Raw genomic sequence first — 21578 nt, 5'->3', positions numbered from 1 at the left:
CATTCTGGCTTCCCAATACATTACAACAACAGCGATGGGAAAAAGAAAAAAAAAACGTAGACAAACCATTCACTCTTGTTCAATGCGACTGCCCTATGCTGGAATATAAGCATTTATTTCGTCATCACCCGGGTGCTGATGCAGGTGAGACCTGAACAGCCCACTTTGATATCTGTGTTTAAACTAAACTTGTTTGACCTTTGCCACTCGTGCGCGCGTGCGCGCAGTGGAAGATTTGTGCATGCGCTCATCCGAAGCACGCAAACCCGCGCCTCAGAACACGTGGATTAAGCTTTCGCTCTCTGAAGTAACATTCTTAATATTAATCAAACAGCAACAACAAAGAAATCACTCACTGCTCTTGATTGAATAGCTTTTAACATTCTTAATATTAATCAAACAGCAACAACAAAGAAATCACTCACTGCTCTTGATTGAATAGCTTTTAACATTCTTAATATTAATCAAACAGCAACAACAAAGAAATCACTCACTGCTCTTGATTGAATAGCTTTTGTAACTTTAATAAAGAATCATCTTTAATTTATACAGTCAAATATGCAGTGCTGTTTTGCATTTCATTACTTTATTACATTTCTGTACCTGAAAACTAAATGTTAGACCTACCTAAAAAAAACTGAAAAGCACTGTTTATTTTATTTGTATCTTTACTCTATTGTATTTATTTGTGATGTTGCCTTTAGTTAGATTATTCTTATTTTCTTTATTTTTATTTGACAGTATAGTTTTTGCCTAAACACAGCACATACCGAACCATACCAAAACCGTGACTCTAAAACCGTGATACAAACCGAACCGTGAGTAAGTTGAACTATTCCACCCCTACTTGCTACTATATGTTTTACATTTCATTAAGATAATAACTTTATATTCGCTTAAATTCAGATTCTTGCAAAATATCAGTGCTGGTACTACTAGATCTCAGTGCTGCGTTTGACACTGTCGATCATAACATACTTCTAGAGAGACTGGAAAACTGGGTCAGGCTTTCTGGGATGGTTCTCAATTAGTTCAGGTCATACTTAAAAGGGAGAGGTTATTATGTGAGTATAGCAGAGCATAAGTCTAAGTGGACGTCCATGACATGCGGAGTCCCACAAGGCTTAATTCTTGCACCGCTCTTGTTTAGCCTGTATATGCTCCCACTATAAACTTGCCATGCCTTTCAAAGATTTGATGCCACTGGAAAATGGCAAAATCCAATTCCTCAAAATACTTCATGCTGGTTTAAACTGCGTCATCTAGTGAGTCAGTGATTATTATTTGTCAGAACATTCAGTTTGGAGAGAATTATTGAAGATTATTTTTTCCTTAGGAAAGAGAATAATTTAGAAGATAAGCTGGTTGCATCTACTGCTTGAGGGGTGTAGGATATCAGACCGAATCAGACAATCTAAGATTTGGTCAAAACATTAGTTGTCATAGTGACCAAGGTGGGGGATGGTGTTCAGCCGAAATCCTGGCATCCAGTATATTGAGTGAGGGGACTGTGACGACTTGTTAATCTAATGAATAATTGATTTGTTAAATCAAATAAAAATTAGTGTGTCAGATTGGTCGAGACGCTACACGCCGCATCTCCGATGCTGTCTAAACTTCAACTGCAGACCACAGCTCCGCGTCGCCAGCCAACGCCCAATCACTGGCTTCCCAAGACTGAACCTCCAGCCAATCAGAAAAGCGGGAAACCCCTTTCGGCAGACAAGGAAGGGAACCCCGGATACTAGCTGAACTGGTGCATTTAATATAAATTTTAACCTCATTGAGGAACTCAATGCGAGGGTTAATTAAGTGATTGATGGTTGTTCAGATCTATGCAATTGCACATATTGCTGTAAACTTGGGATTTCACATTTTCATTCTCTTAAACTAATTATTTCCTCACTTTCTCTCTATCTGCAACTTGTGTGTGAATGCGTGTGTTAGATTAGTTTATATGTCTTAGATTTATCCAATAAAGCCTTATTTATATTGAAAAGAGAAGTATCTCGTGTTTTGTGCTCACAAGTTAATGTCTTAAACTGCCGATCTTGTTACTGTGCTAATTAATAGTGTTTTCACTATAGTATGACATCTATCGTTCACTGACTCGCTGGCCGTCTCAGTGATCAACCGTAAACAGTGATTCTGTCCTAATTCCCTTACATATTATTGGTGGAGTTCCCTTTAAAATCTTAAATGATTCCCTTTGAGCTAAATTGACCTGTTTCCCTTACAGGGGTTATAATTACATTTAAGTCTCTTGCATCATGCCTCAGTAGTGGGAATTCAGTCATAATCAATCTGACATTAGGAGAGGAAAAGGTAATCATCCACGTTTGATTAAGTGTCCATTGTCAGGATTCAGCTGACCACCCTCAAGGAATAAGAACTGTTCAATTGACTGATGACACAGAGTCTGCTAAACAATACATCCCAGAACAGAAATCAGTCATTCCCCTGGCTCCACAAGATCATGGGGCTTTTGTTTAGTTATTTTCTGTCCATGTTCTGCCATTCAATCCTTGGATCAGACAGAATTGAATGGTTCATGGGTGCTTTTAGTGTAGTGGTAAAAATAAATTTGGCTGCTAACGAAGAAGCCTGAAGAGTGAAGTGTAGGGTATGGATGAGAATGTTGGAGTCTTTGGGTGAAGATGAGAAGGCCAGGTGTTTTTAAGGATACTAAGCTAAATGTTACCATTATTAATGGGCTGTTACTAAACATGAATCACACTCTGGTTTGCTGTGTAGCTTTGCATGAAACCATCTAGCACTGTTGTTTTTGGTAGAATTTAGTGATTCAGTTGTTCAGAATTTCTCCCCTTTTCAAAGCACTAGACAGATCAGTGTACTTGGGCCTATAAAGTACTTTTTCTTTCTTTTCAGTATCAAGATGAAAAATATTATTCTTTACTTTCAGTTCAGGTCATTCTCAGTGAACATTCCAGAGCTGTTCAGTACATATATATCTGATCTCTTGCTGGTTTTATTATTATAGCCAGCAGACAGGATTTAATATAATGTAATATAATGTATAATGTAAAACAAAGAGACAGAACTATAATAGTTCTGTAACATTAAATCACAATGTGACTTTTTGTTTTCTGTCATTAGGTCTGGACCTGGAAGAGGGAAAAGAAGGCGGATCATGGCTGGGAATTAGCAAACGAGGGAAACTGGCCGCACTGACCAATTACCTGGAAGCACGGCAAAATCCAGATGCTATGGGGAGAGGTAGTGCAGATCTTTCACCCATTTGTATTAATGTACTCTACTATTACTGAGCAATTGACTAGACACACTTAATCAATGTATTACCCTGACAAATTACTCCTTAATAGTAGCATAATTCACCTTTTAAAAGCCTTCATTGTCCATGTACTTTCTGTTCAAGTAAGCAGGCATGCAGAGATTATTTTCCTGCATTTATTTTCACCCCTAATATACTGTGTATATATATATATATATATATATATATATATATATATAGCTTGAGCAGATCGAGTCTCTCATCAAAATTGCTATATGCAAACATGTATCATAGACTAATATACTGAAGAGTCTTATGCAGCCAACACTTTTATACATGCACACCTCCGAATCCATTTTTTTTAATGTATTTGCTTATAATATACAAGCATAAAGCTAAAATAAATTTTACCAAAGAACAGAAGTGCTGAGAAAGTAAAAACAGCCCAAAGGGGCTTGTAAAAAATGCTTTCTCACAAATAAAAAATAAATTAGATTTTCAAATCAGCAAAAGAAATAATAACAATAACTATATTTTCTAAAGAAAATGTGAGTGGTGCTTGCCTATGTAAAACTCACACATGATGATAGAAATGGCCACATTTTTCACAATTTCCTGTAATAGTTCTGTAACATTGTAGATATGGCTGAGGACTGGACTAGAAAGTTTTGTCCATCTTATCAAGATGTTGCTATATGGTTGTTAAGTTGTGGTCACATTAAATCTGCTCCTTCTATGGATGCTTTTTAGTCGAGTTTGAAGTCTTATCTTTTCAGCGTGACCTTTAAAACTGGCTAGAGTGTTAAAGTTTTATATGGACTTTTGTGACTGTATGCTTTTTTTTCTTGTTGTTTTAATGTGTCCTGGAAAGCACTTTGGTCAACAGTAGTTGTTTTAAATGTGCTATAGAAATAAAGTTTGTATTGTATTTATATTAAGGCCTTCTTACTGTTTTTAAGCATGTTGCTATTTGTAGGATAATCTGGGTGGTGGTTAGGGTATTACTAGGTGGTTTCTATGATATTCTGGGTGGTTGTTAAACCATTTAACCCTTTAAACTTGAACGAGACATTATTTTCAGCGGACTGTCCTGATTATAAAGAGGGCCACCTCACCATAATCCGTCACTCAGATCTAAAGATTCCTGATTCCTCCTGGAGTCATAACACATAAAATCCCACAGACACGCATGTAGCCAAGTATATACAAATGTAGCATTCATGTGGCTTTTCCGCTTGGAACTTCATCAAACATGCACAGATCGAAAATGACATTAAAAACAACAATTACTTACAGTGGTTACTCCTGAGTGAAATGACTCCCAAAATCAACATAATCGATTGCATCAATCATGAGATATACCTCACGGAATGATGCAACATGCTACATGGCTAAAGACATGTCTCTCATCTTTCTGGGATGCAATCATGTTATCCAGTGTTACTGGAATCGTCCATGTTTGTTTTTTTCAACATCGTTGTAAATATTCTGGAAACTCTACCAATTGTATATTAGAGTCAGATCTAGCAAAACCTACCTGTATATTTGGGCTAGGCGACGAACCAATCGGGTGGTGCTCGCAGATGCAACTATGCTTTGATCTTGAAAAAGGTTGAGAAGCTCTACCAATGGATGTTGGAGTCTATCACCATACAATTTGATCCAGAACAAATTTTCTTCCTATCTTATTTCCTTCCTGAGATATTACATGTCAAATAACAAAGATAAGTGAAATTTCCCTTGAGCGCACATTTATTTTCTGTCTTTTATCAGACGTTTCTCAGCATGAGAAAGTCCAAATGTAATACAAATCTATTTTCAAAAAATGTAAAAGGTTTTCTATCAAATTATACCTACCATTTGACTCTCATTGCTATAGTTTTGGAGTTATGAGTCATTACTTTGTGTATGTCTCTGAGAAAACAACCATTTTAAAAATGCCATTTTATTGAGCATGAAAATTTCCATAAACCAACATGGACGGAGGGACCTGAGCCCTATCCAGGGACCAGAGACTCTTGTGATTTAATAACAGTTTTTTTTTATATACTTTTTTACATTTTCATCTACATTTTCAAATATCAATGCTCTAATATTAGGGGTGCTCCGATTGATCGGCTACCGATCACTATCGGTCGATAATCGCTTTGGGATGTTTGATAGGCGGTCTTTTTCTCTCTCAAAATGCGCAAATAGCTTAAAATAACATCGCGTCTGCACTATAAGTGAGCTGCACGCGGCACTTGACACAGGAATTGTCACAATCGAGTCAGCGTCGCATCGTCACTAAAGTTTATAAATAGCATTTCTTTTTAATTCTTGCCAGTGCGCTCATGCACACTCGCAGCACACACACATAATGCCAGGTTCACATTACTCCGTTTGCAGTGCATATGCGGTGCGTATTTTTTTCGCACTCATGTTAACGTAATAAAGCGTGCACACTGCACACAGTTGTGGTCCGGCAGTGCTTTCCAGGAGCAGTGCGTCTGCAGCAGTGCAGAGATCGTTTCCACACGTTTTCACTGTGCTGCACGCGCTGAATTAAAGTAACAGCGCATTGTTTGCGGTAAATATGAACATGGATTGACACGAAAATTTAGTAATTACTCCATAAATGCATATAGTTAAAGTCTACTGTGTTTCACAGTCAACACATATGCTATGGGTTTTTTGGCTAGGTTTAAAGGAAAAGAGCACTTTTAGATAAACAAGGCAATAATAGATGGCACTCGTGGAGGTAGGAAAACAAAGTTCTTTATGAACCGCAGGATTGCTTGTAATAAAGATTTAAATGCAAAGCATAGAAAATGTTTCTTATATTTATTGCATTTAAACATCTTTTAAAGACTGTTTTACTGTACTGTGTCACAATGCTGAAAAAGCATTTTAAGTTACAATGTTTGGATTTGAAATCAAAATAATAGATAAATGCTGTGTTTGTAGTAAACAGCCATGGATCAGGAGCAGACTCCTGTGTGAAAGCACAGTCAGTGTTGATGCTATACCGCAAATGGAGTTTGTGTGAACCTGGTGTAACACTGCCTCACATACAGCTCATGAAATCAGGCTTGTGTGTAAGCTATTGTGCAACAATTGCACGATTGTCAAAACAAAAAAATTAAAGTCTACTTTGTTTCACAGTCAGCACATAGGCTATGGCTTTTTGGCTAGGTTTAAAGGGAAAGAGCACTTTTAGATAAACGAGGCAATAATAGATGGCACGCGTGGAGGTTGGAAAACAAAGTTCTTTATGAACCGCAGGATTGCTTGTAATAAAGATTTAAATGCAAAGCATAGAAAATGTTTCTTATATTTATTGCATTTAAACATCTTTTAAAGACTGTTTTACTGTACTGTGTCACAATGCTGAAAAAGCATTTTAAGTTACAATGTTTGGATTTGAAATCAAAATAATAGATAAATGCTGTGTTTGTAGTAAACAGCCATGGATCAGGAGCAGACTCCTGTGTGAAAGCACAGTCAGTGTTGATGCTATACCGCAAATGGAGTTTGTGTGAACCTGGTGTAACACTGCCTCACATACAGCTCATGAAATCAGGCTTGTGTGTAAGCTATTGTGCAACAATTGCACGATTGTCAAAACAAAAATGCAGTGCATGATCAAACATTTAGGTGAGATAAATATATATTTTTTGAAAAATGTCAAAAAAAGTGCCCCCCTCCACCCCTCAAATTAAAAAATCCCTTCTCACAAGAGTCACCTAAGAGGGGAATTCATTTTCAAAAATGAAATTCAGGCCCTGAATAAATGTCTAAAAATCTTGATTGGATCATCACTATAAATAATTCTACATGATAAAAAGAAGGCTTTAAAAAGATCGGTATCGGTGATCGTATCGGCAGATACTGCTTTCAGTGATCGGCCTCAAAAATCCTGATCGGAGCACCCCTATCCAATATGAACCTTATTCTAATGATGCAGTTTTAGTTTGTTTACATTGTTAACATGCTTCCTGGAAGGTCTTTACTCCTAACCCACAATGCTGAAGAAGTTAGTCTGAATATTAAGTGGTGTTGCCTTAGTGCTGGGCGGTATGACCAAAAATTTATATCACGGTATTTTTCAAAATTATACCGGTTTCACGGTACATGACGGTATTTTTTTTCATGCATGACCGGGTGTTAACCATATTTTTTACTGATTGAGAGAGGAAATACTGCAGTATATTGACTTAGAATGCCCTATTTTACTGTCATGAGTGAATATTGTCAAAAAATACCACACTATAGTGACTAAACACGACCCCTTCTAATACATGGTAACCAGGAGTCACTGTCATTTATAATCGCGGCATCATCTAGTAAAATCAACACTAAAGAGCAGCTATGCGGTTGTTTTGGCTATATTACTTTTTTGTCTCATGCAGCACACTGCCTGTGTCTGAGTAACAAACTAAAAAAAACAACAAACAAAAAAGTGCATGTGATATTAACAGACGAACTACGCTCATATTTATAATTCCAAACAATCAGTAAGCGACAGGTGCTAGGAAACGCTGTTTTGTACTCATTTATTGACGAGTTGGCTGTGGTCCGGCCAACTGAATGTGCTGCTTCTCTGCCGCTCACTGCACAGAACAGACGCCGAGAGAGGTGACACTTCTCCGGGAAAGTCAGACCTCGCGTTCGCGGGACAGCACTGGCGAATCTTCCAACTGAACCATAGCTAAGGTTTATCCAAAAAAGTCGCTAGGTTTGTCAGTATGAATATTCTATGGAAAAAAGCCGCTAAAAGGGTCTGAAAGTTGCTAAATCTAGTGCTAAAGTCACGCTTGTGTGTGTGAGACGCGGGAGCTGATAGCAGGAGGCGGTGGATATTTGTGGAGGTCAATGTGGATATTGTGGATGAGTTCTTCTGTGTCATCACGTTCTATTAGTTCTACAGCTTCAGTTTCGGAACTTTCACGCTTATAACACATACAGCTGTTCCCTCACCACAGTGCAACAGTGAAAAGGGACTTATTCCAAACAGTGTCGCGTTCCTAACGTTGTTTAAGCGACATACACCGGTATTGTGGTATTTTAAAAATTCATATCATAACAAAAATAAACACCGGTATTCGGTATGAACCGGTATACCGCCCAGCACTAGGTTGCCTTAATTATTTTATTCTTAATGAATGCTGACATGTTCACATAAACGCGTGCATATGGGTGGTGAGGCCAGAGACGCGAACAGCTGTTCACTGCAGATCTCCACTCAGCTGAGCTAGACTACTCACTGTCATCACTCCAGTGTCTGTTTAGCTTCTTCAAGGCCTCTTTATATGCTGACACCTCACTAGCACTCAAACACACCCCACCCCTCTGTTCCAAAGCCATGTCACTAAAAATAATGCAAACAACCCAGCTGTTATTTGGATGGTTGTACACAACAGCTGCGTGCAGGAGCTGGAGAAATATGGCTCTGTACATGTTGTTCAGCAAATTGCATTAATTTGAGCAATTAGTTCTCTAACATATTTGAGAGTGGACAAAATGAAAATGCCAAGCAGTTCACAACCTATTCCTCCTCTTTCACAATCCATGGTTGTAATAAATTGGATTATTGATACATGCCTGTCTTCATTTGTCATTTTTACTCAGGTTTCCTGGTGTCCAACTATTTGACAGATAACTTGGACAGTTTCGCGTACCTCCGTAAAGTGTCTTCAGAAGCTCATTTATATAATGGCTTCAATCTCCTTACTGCTGACTTCAGGTGAGTGGTGAAAGGCAAATCTTGTTTGGTTCTTTCCAAATATATATAACCTTGCTTAAATGGTGAATGCCTCGAATAAATCAAATGGATGACTGTTAGTGATTTCCCTCAATTTTTGAAAGCAAGCTCATTCACACTAATAGGTTCAAATTTGGTGTTTTGATATTTTTCAGAGGTGAAGTTGTTGTATTTGTGAAGGTTTTTGGTGGCATATATGTTCATAATTTAGTTTTCAAACAACTACATCAAACTAATTATTTAGATATAGATATTTCATGATACGATTTTGTTCAAATCAGCTTACTTATTAAAATGCTGTCAAATAATAAAACCTAAAATGCCTTTGTTATGCTGTTTCACAGGGAAAAAATATATATATAATGTGATGCATTCTTACAGAATCTTTCATTTAAATCCAATTAAACCATGTACATCTCAGCTGTCAGTTCACTAATTAAAACCACTTGTCACTAATTATAACCACTTGGTGCTATATCAAGCCTGTTTAAAGAGACACAAAGCTTTGAGAAATAGCTCTAAAATTACTACTCACTTTCAACCATGATCTCACTTTCTTTATCATTTGTTATGAGTATGACATGACAGTGATGATACTGTCTAAGCTCTGGAGTCCTTAAGAAGGACAGCAGGCACTGGTGCCGCCACCTGCTCTCCATATACCGAAGCTCAAGAAGTCTATTTAGAATATAGTCCGAACAGATGGCGTGTTTCCAGCAGCGTGATTTTCTCAGAGCATAGTAATTTGAGACTATTTAAGAAGATGGGTTTCATGATTCCACATATTAAAGGTAAAAAATAACGACGTTTTTGTGTGTATAATACCATAATAGTGGTTCAGTGTAGAGGATAAATATACTTATTTTACGTTTAGCAAACTTGTAGACTGAGGATACATTCACAATGACCGTAACATAAGCAATAGCAATAGGAGTGAACACATATACTATAGCTGAGTAGTGTAGACACTGAAGTGTGTATTTAACTAGATATTAGGATATACTTAAAACAAGTCATCATCTCCCCATCCTTTAGCTTGCTGAAAGGCTGTCTGCTAATTTAGTAATGTATTACTTAAGTCCATGCTGCCATCTGAGGGACTGGAGGGATAACATTTGTCCATTCGTCTCTGTCTCTTCAAGCAAATATTTATAAACAGAAAATACATTGGAAGGCCACTCAGAACCCAAAACCCAGTAATGAAACAGAAAGCCATAGCCGTGGGGAGTGTTATTCATTTGTTTACCCTTTTAATAAACAAGATCATTATTATTATCGGACTCTCGCTTTCTTTCCTCAGCCACGAAGGACAAAATGATACATGTCCAGATAAACTCTTGAGGAATTACAATGGGCATTTTGTGCTGAAATCAATACAGCTGTCTTCTGTAAATAGAGACGGCCTTTTCCAAAACGATAAAGAGGTTTTGTTTGTTCCTCTACAGGGATGTGACTGACAACACTTATAATAGCCTTTATGTTTTATGTGATATTTTCAGCCCAATGAAAAAAAAATTCTGCTTATTCAGATCAGGTTTGGTATTAAAATTCCTCTTTGAGTGTGCTGCTCACAGCTTTCACTTATACACTATATAGATTCTTTCAAGAGCTCATTTCAAGAGGAATCAAATTTTCCTTGATCTTTAGAGACTAAAGTGTTCATTCTGTAAATTTCAGAATTTCCTCCCCAGTAAAAAAAAAAAGACAATTATTGAAACAGGGCTGCAAAAAATGGCTCATTCTATACTTCTGCAACTTTTGTTTGGGGTCATTAAGAAGTTATTTTTTTAAATCTCTTGTACTGCATTTATTTGATCAGAAATACAGTATAAACCTTAATACTGTGAAATGTTTGACTAAATATGATATATTGTGAAATAATATTATTTAAAATAAATTTATGTTGTAAACAATTTAAATAGTTTTCTATTTTAATGTATTTTAAAATGTAATGCAACTTTCTGATGTCAGGCAGAATACTTTATTTGAACACGTGCACATGTGACAAGTCAATGATGCTTATTATTCAGTCAAGGTGGGGTCATGTAGAGGAAGTAAGATATCTGTGGCAGCATGTATGGTTTTGATCCTGTCAGAATGCAATGTAGGCTTTGCACAGAGGTGTTAAAGGTGTTAAAATCTTGATTGGAGCTGACAGCAAACCTGCAGTTCACAAATAAATGTCTCTCATTTCACATGGAAATACGGCATTTAAACTGAAGGCAGCAGTAACTACTTATTATTATAATTATTCTTATATTATATTACTATATATTTTGTATGGCATTCATGGGAGTAGCTGGATAGCGTTACTGCTATGGATATAGTTAAAATTAGATCCCTGAAAGCTGGTATGATAGATGGGTGTGTAACCCTAAAATTTTTGTCTGCTGAGTTGACTGGCTGTTTTAGCTGAATAAGGCTTGGTCTTTCTGATCCAAATCTCAAAACGAAGTGCCCTTGGCAAAGTGCTTAAAACTGGTAACTGAACAGTTTGCTATTTGAGTTTATTTTGTGAAAATAATATTAGTGAAAGCATGTCTCCAGTACAAAATTAATTTGTAACTTTTCTAGCAATTATTGTGCTGCATTAATACATCATTAGAAGACTATTTGGCTCTTATGCCCCAGTGTTTAAAGTCTTTCAGTGCAATTAATGCATTAGTGGAGATAGATAAGGCCATTATTAGAAGGTATTGTGTTTGTGCCAGTGGAGATTGCTCAAATTAAGTACTTTTTATAGGCACAGCTGGTGTAATGGGGAGTTATGTATATTTAAACAATAAGGTACAAGATATAAACAGTAGCTACAGGTGTTTTGTGTCATAGCTTTTACTATATTATGTATTTTAGCATGTCTGGAATGTTACATTAACAGTGTTGGGCATTAACTAGTAACTTAGTTACTGTATTAATATTACTTTTTGCAGTAACTAGTAGTGTAACTAATTACTAATAAGATTTCAGTAATAATATTACAGTTACCATCCATAAAACAGCTTAGTTACTTAGTTACTTTTGATGCCTCAACCCACTGATTTAAAATCCAACAATCAAATAATTCCTCGATTTATTTTCATAATTTTCACGACTCTCACATGCATGTGATGTCCCCAGTGCAGCAGGCAAGCTTGGAATATGGAAAAGCTTACATTCAGCAGATAGAAATATTGGATTATATTGAATTTGTCAGGAAAAAAGATGATCATTTTACTTTACTTTACTTTACTCTGGCATTACATCCCACCCACATCCCTCTGATCAGCATGTGGTACATTATATTACTATGATTAAAAAAATCTTTTTGGAAATTTAAAGTTTCTTACAAACTTAATGAAATATAATCGTATATGGGTAATGGAGAAATGATAATTAGCTTCAAGCTGGACGTGACAATTAATGAGATTAATACAACACTTCTACTTGAATGTGACTTGAATCAATCACTAGAATTTTATGTGGAAGATACACAGTTACAACTTCTGTGGGGCGTGAAGAAAAAGTAATGTAACTAGTGTAACTAATTACTGTTGCAAGAAAGTAATAAGTAAAGTAGCAATATTACTTTTGAAATTAGTAACTAGTAATGAGTAATATACTAGTACCAACACTGTACATTAATCAATTATCATCCTAGAACAGAACTAATAATTTTTTAAGTATATAATATAAACAATATGTGGAACATGTAGATGAATGAAACCGAATACAGAGGGGGAAAAACTTTTAATTGCATCTCTTCGGTGCACTTAAAAAAAGTAGTGTAGTTCAGCAAAATTCCATTAATAAACATTCATTTTTAAGATTCCTAAAAACAGATGTGGTTTTACGGAAAGTCAGCATTCTGCATACTTATTCTGCATACTTATTTTATCCCTAGTACTTATACAACGGGGTCTAGTCTCCAGAGTTCTGAGGCTTCTGAAGTCCTTTCCTCGCTGTCTGTCTTTCTCTTCATCGTGGTTTGCCATCGCTGCCAAACTGTTCAACCAGCATTATTGATGTCCCTCTCAAAGTGCTTTCAAAAACCCTAAATTGGCCATTTCTCCTTTCATAGCCATCCTCTTTTGTCTCCTGGGCCAATAAAATGTCCTCTGAAACACACGGCTATATCACCATAGTTCCATCAGGAGTAATGAGCTTCACTGAGGATCCATCCACTAGATTCATGTGTATGAAAACAAGAACATGTCTAATCACATAAATTAATGATGAACTGACTGAGCTCATACATACAAACTGAAAGGAGATTCACTCTCCTCCTTAATTACAGGCTGATTTAGGAAGATTTCTTTCATGAGCTGATGAAGGACAGAGACTGTCTATCTGTCTGTCTGTCTATATATCTGTCTGTCTTTCTGTCTGTCCTTCTGTCTGTCTGTCTGTATATCTATCTGTCACTCTGTGTGTATATATATATATATATATATATATACTGTATATCTGTCTGTCTGTCTCTGTCTATGTATGTCTGTCTGTCTATCTATATATCTGTATGTATATCTGTCTGTCTGTATATCTGTCTGTATGTGTGTATATATATATATATATATCTGTCTGTCTCTGTCTATATATCTGTCTGTCCGTCTATCTATATATCTGTATGTATATCTGTCTGTATGTGTGTATATATATATCTGTCTGTCTGTTTCTATATCTATCTGTCTGTCTGTCTGTCTGTCTGTCTATATATCTGTCCTTCTGTCTGTCTCTATATCTGTCTGTCTGTTTATATGTCTGTCTATCAGTCTATCGTTCTGTCTATAACAAAGCATGTGAAAAATGTGTATACAGTATAAAGTATATATGTAAAATAGACTTGTTTTGTCTTTTGAGTTTTGCTACTTTATTAATTAGGATGTGTTGATTTGCATTGACTTCCTCTACAGTTCTTTATGTATGCATTACATAACTATGGAATTTGTTTCTGTGTTTACAGTGACAAATGATGCAAAAATAGCTGTAAATATGTGTTTAATTGTGTTTTAGCAGTGAGCACTAACTAATTTTTTTTTCTCGCTGTGTTGTTGGATGCAGGGCCAATGAAGACACATTGTGTTACTATGGAAACAAGGGCAGTTCAGAGCCCATTCATCTCAAAGCAGGTGTGTTCAGTCCCTCAGTTAGCGCTCTGTGTTCAGACACCAGTGGTCTTGCATAAAGCACTGCTGTTTGTTTGCAGTGTTACACCTACCGTCTGCAATACAGACCACTTTTGCTCGTTCAGCACCAGATTGGTGGGTGTGTCTCACTCAGAGCTCACAGGAAGTGATGGATGATTGTTTGTTTCAGCAGGAATCTATGGGTTGAGTAACTCTCTTCTGGAAACTCCGTGGAGAAAACTGCAGCAAGGCAAACGGTTGTTCACCAGTGTATTGAACAAAACACTGTCCCCTGATGGCTTAATGCAGGAACTGCTCCATATACTCAATAATGAGGAGCTGTAAGTGTGCACTCTCCTTCATTAGGAAAATTAGTTTTCTCTTATTCTCTCGTTTTTTCTGTTTCTCTTTATCGTCCAGCTACCTTTCTTCATCAAACCACCATCCATCCTTTTTGATCCTCAAGAAGCACTTGAGACACAAAGCAAATGGATTTTTAGAAAGTTACTCTGAAGCACAAGCAGCATGATTTTTGAAGTCTCATTTCTATAGGTTATATAAGGTGAATGCGGGCAGCAAATCAAAATGAATTTAGATATTAAAAAGCAGCTCTTCAGAGTCGTACACTGGATGAGTCCAAATTAACTTACTTCCATGTTAAGCTTCGTTGTTTTTCACTTTTTTATTACAGATTTCTTTTTTTATATGATCACTTTACATTTTTAGAGACAGCACTGTTATATGTTTTCTTCTTAATAAATACATTTTCTGCATTATAACTGTGTATGTGTTTGAAGTTATGGAAGTGAGAGCCATCTAATTAGACATTATGGACCTATTTGCATTCATAATTTAATTATGTATTCATCAGTGAGAGTAATTGATTTAAAACCAGTTATGATATTTAAGTAAATAGTCGTGCAGTTGTGTCAGTTCTTATATCTTATATTTTCTAAGCTTTGCATTGCAACTAATCAGTTAGTATTAGAAACTAACCGATTAAGTTAGTATATATACTAAGTGTATATACACTACCATTCAAAAGTAAGTTAGAAAATAATACTTTTATTCAGCAAGGATTCATTGAATTCATCAAGTGACAATAAAGCATTTGTAATGTTACAAAAGATCTCTGTTCCAAATGAAAGCTGTTCTTTTGAGCTTTCTATTCATCAAAGAATCCACAAAAATAACTATTAGCACAACTGTTAGTAATAAGCAGTTGTTTTAATATTGTAATTTTTCACAATATTACTTTTGTTTTATCAAATAAATGCATCCTTGATGAGCATAAGAGACTTATGGTAATGGTAGTGTGTACTGTATTTTGTATACTACTGTACTTTATTTATTTTTATTATTATTATTTATTAATTATTTTATGTCATTTTTTTTCAATATTTTTTTATAAACAATGTGAATACCTGTAGCATTTCTGTGCATTCTAAAACTGCTCAGATCTTAATCGAATCGTCAGCTTGATTTGTCACACTAGAGTCATAAGAATCTCACTTCTACTCTTTTCAGAAACACCCCAGACCTCGAACAGGAGAGTCAAGGTGTAGGCTTCAGTAAGGCCATACTCCAAGCTCTGTCTGCAGTGTGTGTGCGCTCACCAGGATACGGCACAAGGTCCCATCATGCTTTTACTTCTTTCTCTCTCTGCACTTTCTAGTTTACCTCCAGTTGTGAAGTTTAACCAGTGTCATATTTGTGTTTGTATTTCCCAGGACCAATACAGTCATCCTCATCGACCGAGAAGGAAACGTGAGCTTTACGGAGCGCACCATGCTGAACTGTGACATTACTATACTGGGATGTGACTGAGTGTGGTCTGTTGCCATCTAGGGGCATGTAACATTTTTAAAGCCCAGATTGTAAAGCTGGTTCTATATTAAATTACATTTATTTGAGAAAATTAACTTGGAGTTATTTAGACAAGGACAATTGTATGTAGTCTAAAAACACATTTTTAAAACCCAAACACTTCAAAAAAAAAAGTTTTTTGATCAGAATTACATTTCCCTTATCCTGTGCATTCTTACTTTAAATTTCATTAAAGTTAGTCAGTTCATTCATGACTATGATAATAAATCAGTTGGATTTAATCTCGTCGATGTTTGTTTCTATCCATTCTGCATTTCCAAAGAGTATATTTTAGAGAACATTTTAAAAAAGCAGTTCTTCTGACCCCGTTATGATTAGGTGTATTAGTCGTATACTCAATTACACAATGCAATATATAATTCATTTTCTTTTGGCTGTATTGATGACATCTTAATGTGTATAAAAAGGGATTTGCTGCATTTAGGCAGACACAACAAACACTGAAACAGTAAATATGCATTAATAAATTACCTTATTATAAACATAAAACACAACAATGCAAGCTTAATATCAAAATAATTCATTTTTTAATCATAAAATGTTACTAGCTATGACAAAACTTCTTGTCACAGCAACATGACAGCCAAAATGGACAGGCATGTTATTACTTTTATATCCTTTTTGTAATATGGTACAAGGAACATCATTGTTCTGGCCAGAAAATATTAGATACATAAGAATACATGGATACATGACATCTCTCAAGTCATTTTTTTTCTTGCAGTTACGCTGTTTACCTTTGAACGTCGCTGTATTACCAATCTTGACGAGTTCTTTCGAACCCCTCGGCCGCCGTACATTGGCATTGTGGGTGGAGTAGTCCAGCGAATATTGCGACACCTTGCAACGCATTCTTTTTAAATACACGAAGAACTACAATTACAGTGAGGCGCGAGGAGCAGCTTTCGTGACAGTGCCTTATCTTAAAGCAACAACCAAGGTTAAGTGAGGTTGGAAGCAGGGAGTAGCAGGGCTTAAGGTATGTAAATATGAACGTCTTGTTTGCTTGCTAAACATAAAATCTTCACAGATATTTTGGGCAGAACTTGGTGTCATCGTTAGAACTCACAAGCAATAAGGAATTCGCGCGGCAGTAGTCGTTTAAAGATTTTGGTGGACACTATGGCTGCCTCAGAACCGAGTGAGCTGTCTACCTAGACAGCATTTTGGGACATCTCAGCTGCGTTTGACTTGTTTTCCGAAATGCTGTCTAGGAAGGCGGCGCACAAGGTTTCGAAACACAACCAACGTTAGCTTTATTGCTAGTGAACAAGGAACTGCTGCTACCTGAGAATTGAAACAATCAGCCAGTACATTTAGAAACGAACCAGAAGATTTGCAAACGCTATTTGGTTATACAAAAGATACAGTGAGATCAACGAAGGCCACCTGTATGACACTTTAGTTTGAACTAATGCAAATGAGTGACACGAACACAGCAGCACATTCACCTGCCTGACTAACTTAGTCGACGACTCGATGTGAACATCGGTGGCAGCCTTTTATGTGCTGATGCATTTAGTGTACTGTATATTAAAATAAGGTTTAGATTTTCTGATTACGTATATGCTTGAAAACCTAGTGGGCTGCCTGTATAGACAGCATTGTAGTCATTGTACCACAGCTCATAAGTGATCAACCACTCTTCAGTATTGCTTGTCATGTGTTTCAGAATTCCAGAAAAGCTTATATTTTTACAACAAAGTTCACTGCAGCACACACGCTCAAACTGCAGGATTGACTTTGGACTAGAAGTGCTTTTAGATATTTAATCAATGGGTCAAAAGGGCAAATTGCAAGTGGAATCAAACACTAAAAACACTGAGACTGACAACTAATACTCGTGCATGAACATTTGTTTGGCTGCTCTAGTTGACGTCAAAATAGTTTCTCTGTCTTTTCTTAAAGTAAAAAAAAAAACTATTATAAAAATCTATTTTCTGAGCTTATGCATTTGTTTCTTTTTTATTTATTTATTATTTTGAATTAATCATTTTAAACCAGAAAATAACTGGATGACGTATACTGGACTTCTTCAATCTTGTAGTCCTCTTAATGCTTTTCTTACAAGTGACTACAAGCTCTTCATCCAATCAACAACCAGATAGAACCAAGACCCCACCCTTCATTTTTGACTTTTCGATAACCCGTTGCGCTTTGGATGTTCGTCACAACATGAAAGAAAAGATCTGTCGCTACTTCTGTCTCTTTGTGACTTTAATGCACGTTCATGGTCTTCATTTTTGGAATGATTTATCAGTGCAAATTATTCCATTAAAAGTAATTTAGTAATAATTGTAATACCTTGCTCCACCCTGAAAGCGCTTTTTTTATGGCCAATGTCATCAATCCCTCATCTTTTGACCTTTTGTTCCACTCACATTTTTGTCTTCTTGAACATTCTGTCTCGCTCCTTTCTTTTTTATTTATTTATTATTTTGAATTAATCATTTTAAACCAGAAAATAACTGGATGACGTATACTGGACTTCTTCAATCTTGTAGTCCTCTTAATGCTTTTCTTACAAGTGACTACAAGCTCTTCATCCAATCAACAACCAGATAGAACCAAGACCCCACCCTTCATTTTTGACTTTTCGATAACCCGTTGCGCTTTGGATGTTCGTCACAACATGAAAGAAAAGATCTGTCGCTACTTCTGTCTCTTTGTGACTTTAATGCACGTTCATGGTCTTCATTTTTGGAATGATTTATCAGTGCAAATTATTCCATTAAAAGTAATTTAGTAATAATTGTAATACCTTGCTCCACCCTGAAAGCGCTTTTTTTTATGGCCAATGTCATCAATCCCTCATCTTTTGACCTTTTGTTCCACTCACATTTTTGTCTTCTTGAACATTCTGTCTCGCTCTGCAAAATGTCACGTTATGGAAGTAAAACGGATTGCAAATTATGTTCCAAGACTTTAAAGTGGACTTTAAAGTTAAAGTGGTTATTTCATTTGAAGCATTTCTAAAATGGTTTGTCTAATTCTCTCTCCACTGTTCACCTCCTTTGTTTCCTGAAAACACTGATTAGGCCTGGATTTGGCGGCCAGAAGGAAGGAGCAGCGTGGCATCCCTCTCCTCCTCTCATGTCCCCTCCCTGTGTGTCCTTGCATGTCAGTGCCCCCTCGTCATCCCCCCTGTGTCTCACCCTGCCAGCCCTCTGTGTTCCTCCCCCTCATGCTTGGGACAGACTGGCCTCACTGTCAGACCAATGACTGCCTGGATCATACTGCCTGTCAGCCTGGCTGCCTTCTCTATCACTGGGATATGGATAGTGTGAGTTTTAATATGCTGCAACCCATGATTCAAATCCATCTTAAAGTGCCCCTATTATCCTTTTCGAATATTACCTTTCATACACTGTAGCTGTATGTGAAGTTGTGAACATAAACTATCTGCAAAGTTGTGAAGCCGACAGTGCATGATAAATAAAGTTATTGTCTTTAAAAAAAAAGAGTTAGCTCGCAATTGCCTAAACGAGTCGTCAGGAATTCGAATCTTATTCTGTTACGGCTCTACGTCACGAAGTAACACATTTGCATAATGTCTTTCCAACGTTTTACGTCGCCAACTTGCCCGCCCACAAACAGTAAAATTTCTGTGTGGTTAACATCATGTGTAGAAGACGCTGTATCCTACACTGTGAGAGTAAATTTGTTTTATTGCATCTTATAATTACCACAAACCTGTTAACACTTGACACTTACCACTGAGAAACGTCCTGCTCCAGTCGTGCTTGTGAATCAGTCTCTTGTCGATCAGCCAGTTCAACCGTTTCATCATTAGACTCCGGCTCGAATTGGGAAGGTACAATCGATACCATCTTTTCTATGTGTTGTATTGACAAGTCCGTCATGGCAATGGGCGTTTCGTTTCCGACACGCGCTGTATGCGGTAGACCAATCCAGAGCCAATCTCTCTTCGGCTCTGGACCAATCACAAAGGACTGTGCCATCTGACCAATCACAGCAGTGAGGGCTCACGGAAAGGAGGGGTTTAGAGAGACTGATTCTTTAAACTGCTTCGCACGAGTCGTTTACGAATCATTTAGAAATTAGGTAAAATTAAATCTACTTTTTGAGAAAACTAACGTGTTTTTTGACCTTGCATGCATGTAAACCTGTTTTAGGAGACTCATAAAACAATATTAGCAACCTTAAAACTGGCATAATAGGGGCACTTTAAAATGCATTAATTATAATTTGTTACGTCAAATATTTTTTAAAAGTTGAAATCTGAGCTTTTTTCCCCACATATACAAATTCAAATGTATGAAATTGCCAGCACGTACAATACAGTGTTGTTTTGCTGTGTCCTCAGATATGCAATGGCTGTAATGAACCACCATGTTTGTCCTGTCGAAAACTGGTAAGTTGGGCTTGTTTCACTCAGTCTGTTTAAAGCGTGTGATGTTTATGTAATTTGATAATCAATGCTGTTTTTTGTAAAGGTCATACAATGTAACATGCACAGATGAAACAGCCAAGCCGGGCTTCCCAAAAACATGCTGCACCATTCAAGACATCCCCCTCATCAGGTAGTCATGTGCACTTTATTTCGAGTCTGTGTTTATTTCCAGCATGATCTGACAGTGTCTTTGTCTTCACTTTGATTCAGTAAATGTGGATCTTTCCCTCCCGAGAGCTGTCTGTTCAGTCTCATTGGTAATGTGGGAGCTTTCATGGGTAAGACTGCTTGTTCTCATATTTCCACATATTCTACACCGGCAGTGACATATCAAATAATGGAGAACAAAAGCATGAATGGAAGCATTCAGCATTCAGAGTGGCAGAGGTGATGCAAAAACAGATACCTGCATGAGACTTGCAGACATGCTTCTTATTGCGTCACCTTAAATGAATGTTTTCCTGTGTCGCTTGCTTCATTATGTGTTGTGTTATGAGTGAGCTGATATGTTGCGATTATGTGATTTAGGGGTTTGATTGTCCTTGTCTTGTTGAAGGTTGGCTGTCATCTGCTTCTATTTCTGTCGTGACATGAAATCAGGGGTGTTATTACAAACTTTTATACACCACACTATAACCTAAATAATAAATCTTATAAATGGAAATAAAAACCATAAGATTTGTGTAGGCTAAGTATTTGAACACTAAAAACATGGTTTAAAAAAAATGTGTGAATGCATTTGCATTACGGAACAAAATCTAAGTTAAACATGTATATGTAGCTCAACCTTCAAGTTTCGAACATACATTGGCATTCAAAATTTTAGGATTTTTAAAAGAAAAAAAATTCATCAATTTCATATTTTTCATTAAATATACAGTAAAAACGAACATTGTGAAATATTATTACATTTTAAAATAACTTTTCTGTTTAATATATTTTAGAATTTAATTTATTCCTGTGCTGATAAATTCTATACAGTTTTCAGGGTCACATGATCCTTCAGAAGTCATTATAATGTGTTGGTTTGGTGCTCAAGAAGCATTTCTTATCATTATCAATGTTTTAAAACAGATTATCAAACAAAAAACAGATTTGCTGCTTAATATTATGTTTAAACCATTTTTTAGGATTCTTAGATGAAAAGAATGTTCAAAATAACAGCATATCTTTGAAATC

The 21578-nt window shown here is 36.5% G+C and overlaps 2 protein-coding genes across 2 annotated transcripts in view; both read left to right on the top strand.

Moving 5' to 3' along the window:
- LOC107595038 (transport and Golgi organization protein 2 homolog) overlaps window positions 1-15925 on the top strand; it is a 25586-nt gene extending 9661 nt beyond the window's left edge. Inside the window, exons 4-9 of the mRNA XM_016285311.1 lie at window positions 3118-3237; window positions 8864-8978; window positions 14034-14101; window positions 14292-14439; window positions 15626-15730; window positions 15829-15925. Of these exons, the coding sequence (XP_016140797.1) occupies window positions 3118-3237; window positions 8864-8978; window positions 14034-14101; window positions 14292-14439; window positions 15626-15730; window positions 15829-15925 (653 nt within the window). The remainder of the gene's footprint in view (window positions 1-3117; window positions 3238-8863; window positions 8979-14033; window positions 14102-14291; window positions 14440-15625; window positions 15731-15828) is intronic.
- A 942-nt stretch (window positions 15926-16867) lies between these two features.
- LOC107595008 (transmembrane protein 150A-like) overlaps window positions 16868-21578 on the top strand; it is a 12684-nt gene continuing 7973 nt past the window's right edge. Inside the window, exons 1-5 of the mRNA XM_016285261.1 lie at window positions 16868-16964; window positions 19024-19268; window positions 20313-20360; window positions 20443-20529; window positions 20610-20677. Of these exons, the coding sequence (XP_016140747.1) occupies window positions 19204-19268; window positions 20313-20360; window positions 20443-20529; window positions 20610-20677 (268 nt within the window). The 5' untranslated portion in view covers window positions 16868-16964; window positions 19024-19203. The remainder of the gene's footprint in view (window positions 16965-19023; window positions 19269-20312; window positions 20361-20442; window positions 20530-20609; window positions 20678-21578) is intronic.

The sequence above is a fragment of the Sinocyclocheilus grahami genome, unplaced genomic scaffold, assembly GCF_001515645.1.
Source record: "Sinocyclocheilus grahami isolate Dianchi unplaced genomic scaffold, SAMN03320097.WGS_v1.1 scaffold195.1, whole genome shotgun sequence".
Classification (NCBI taxonomy): domain Eukaryota; kingdom Metazoa; phylum Chordata; class Actinopteri; order Cypriniformes; family Cyprinidae; genus Sinocyclocheilus; species Sinocyclocheilus grahami.
Note: the sequence above shows the minus strand (reverse complement) of the source record. Positions and strands in the feature narration are given on the sequence as shown.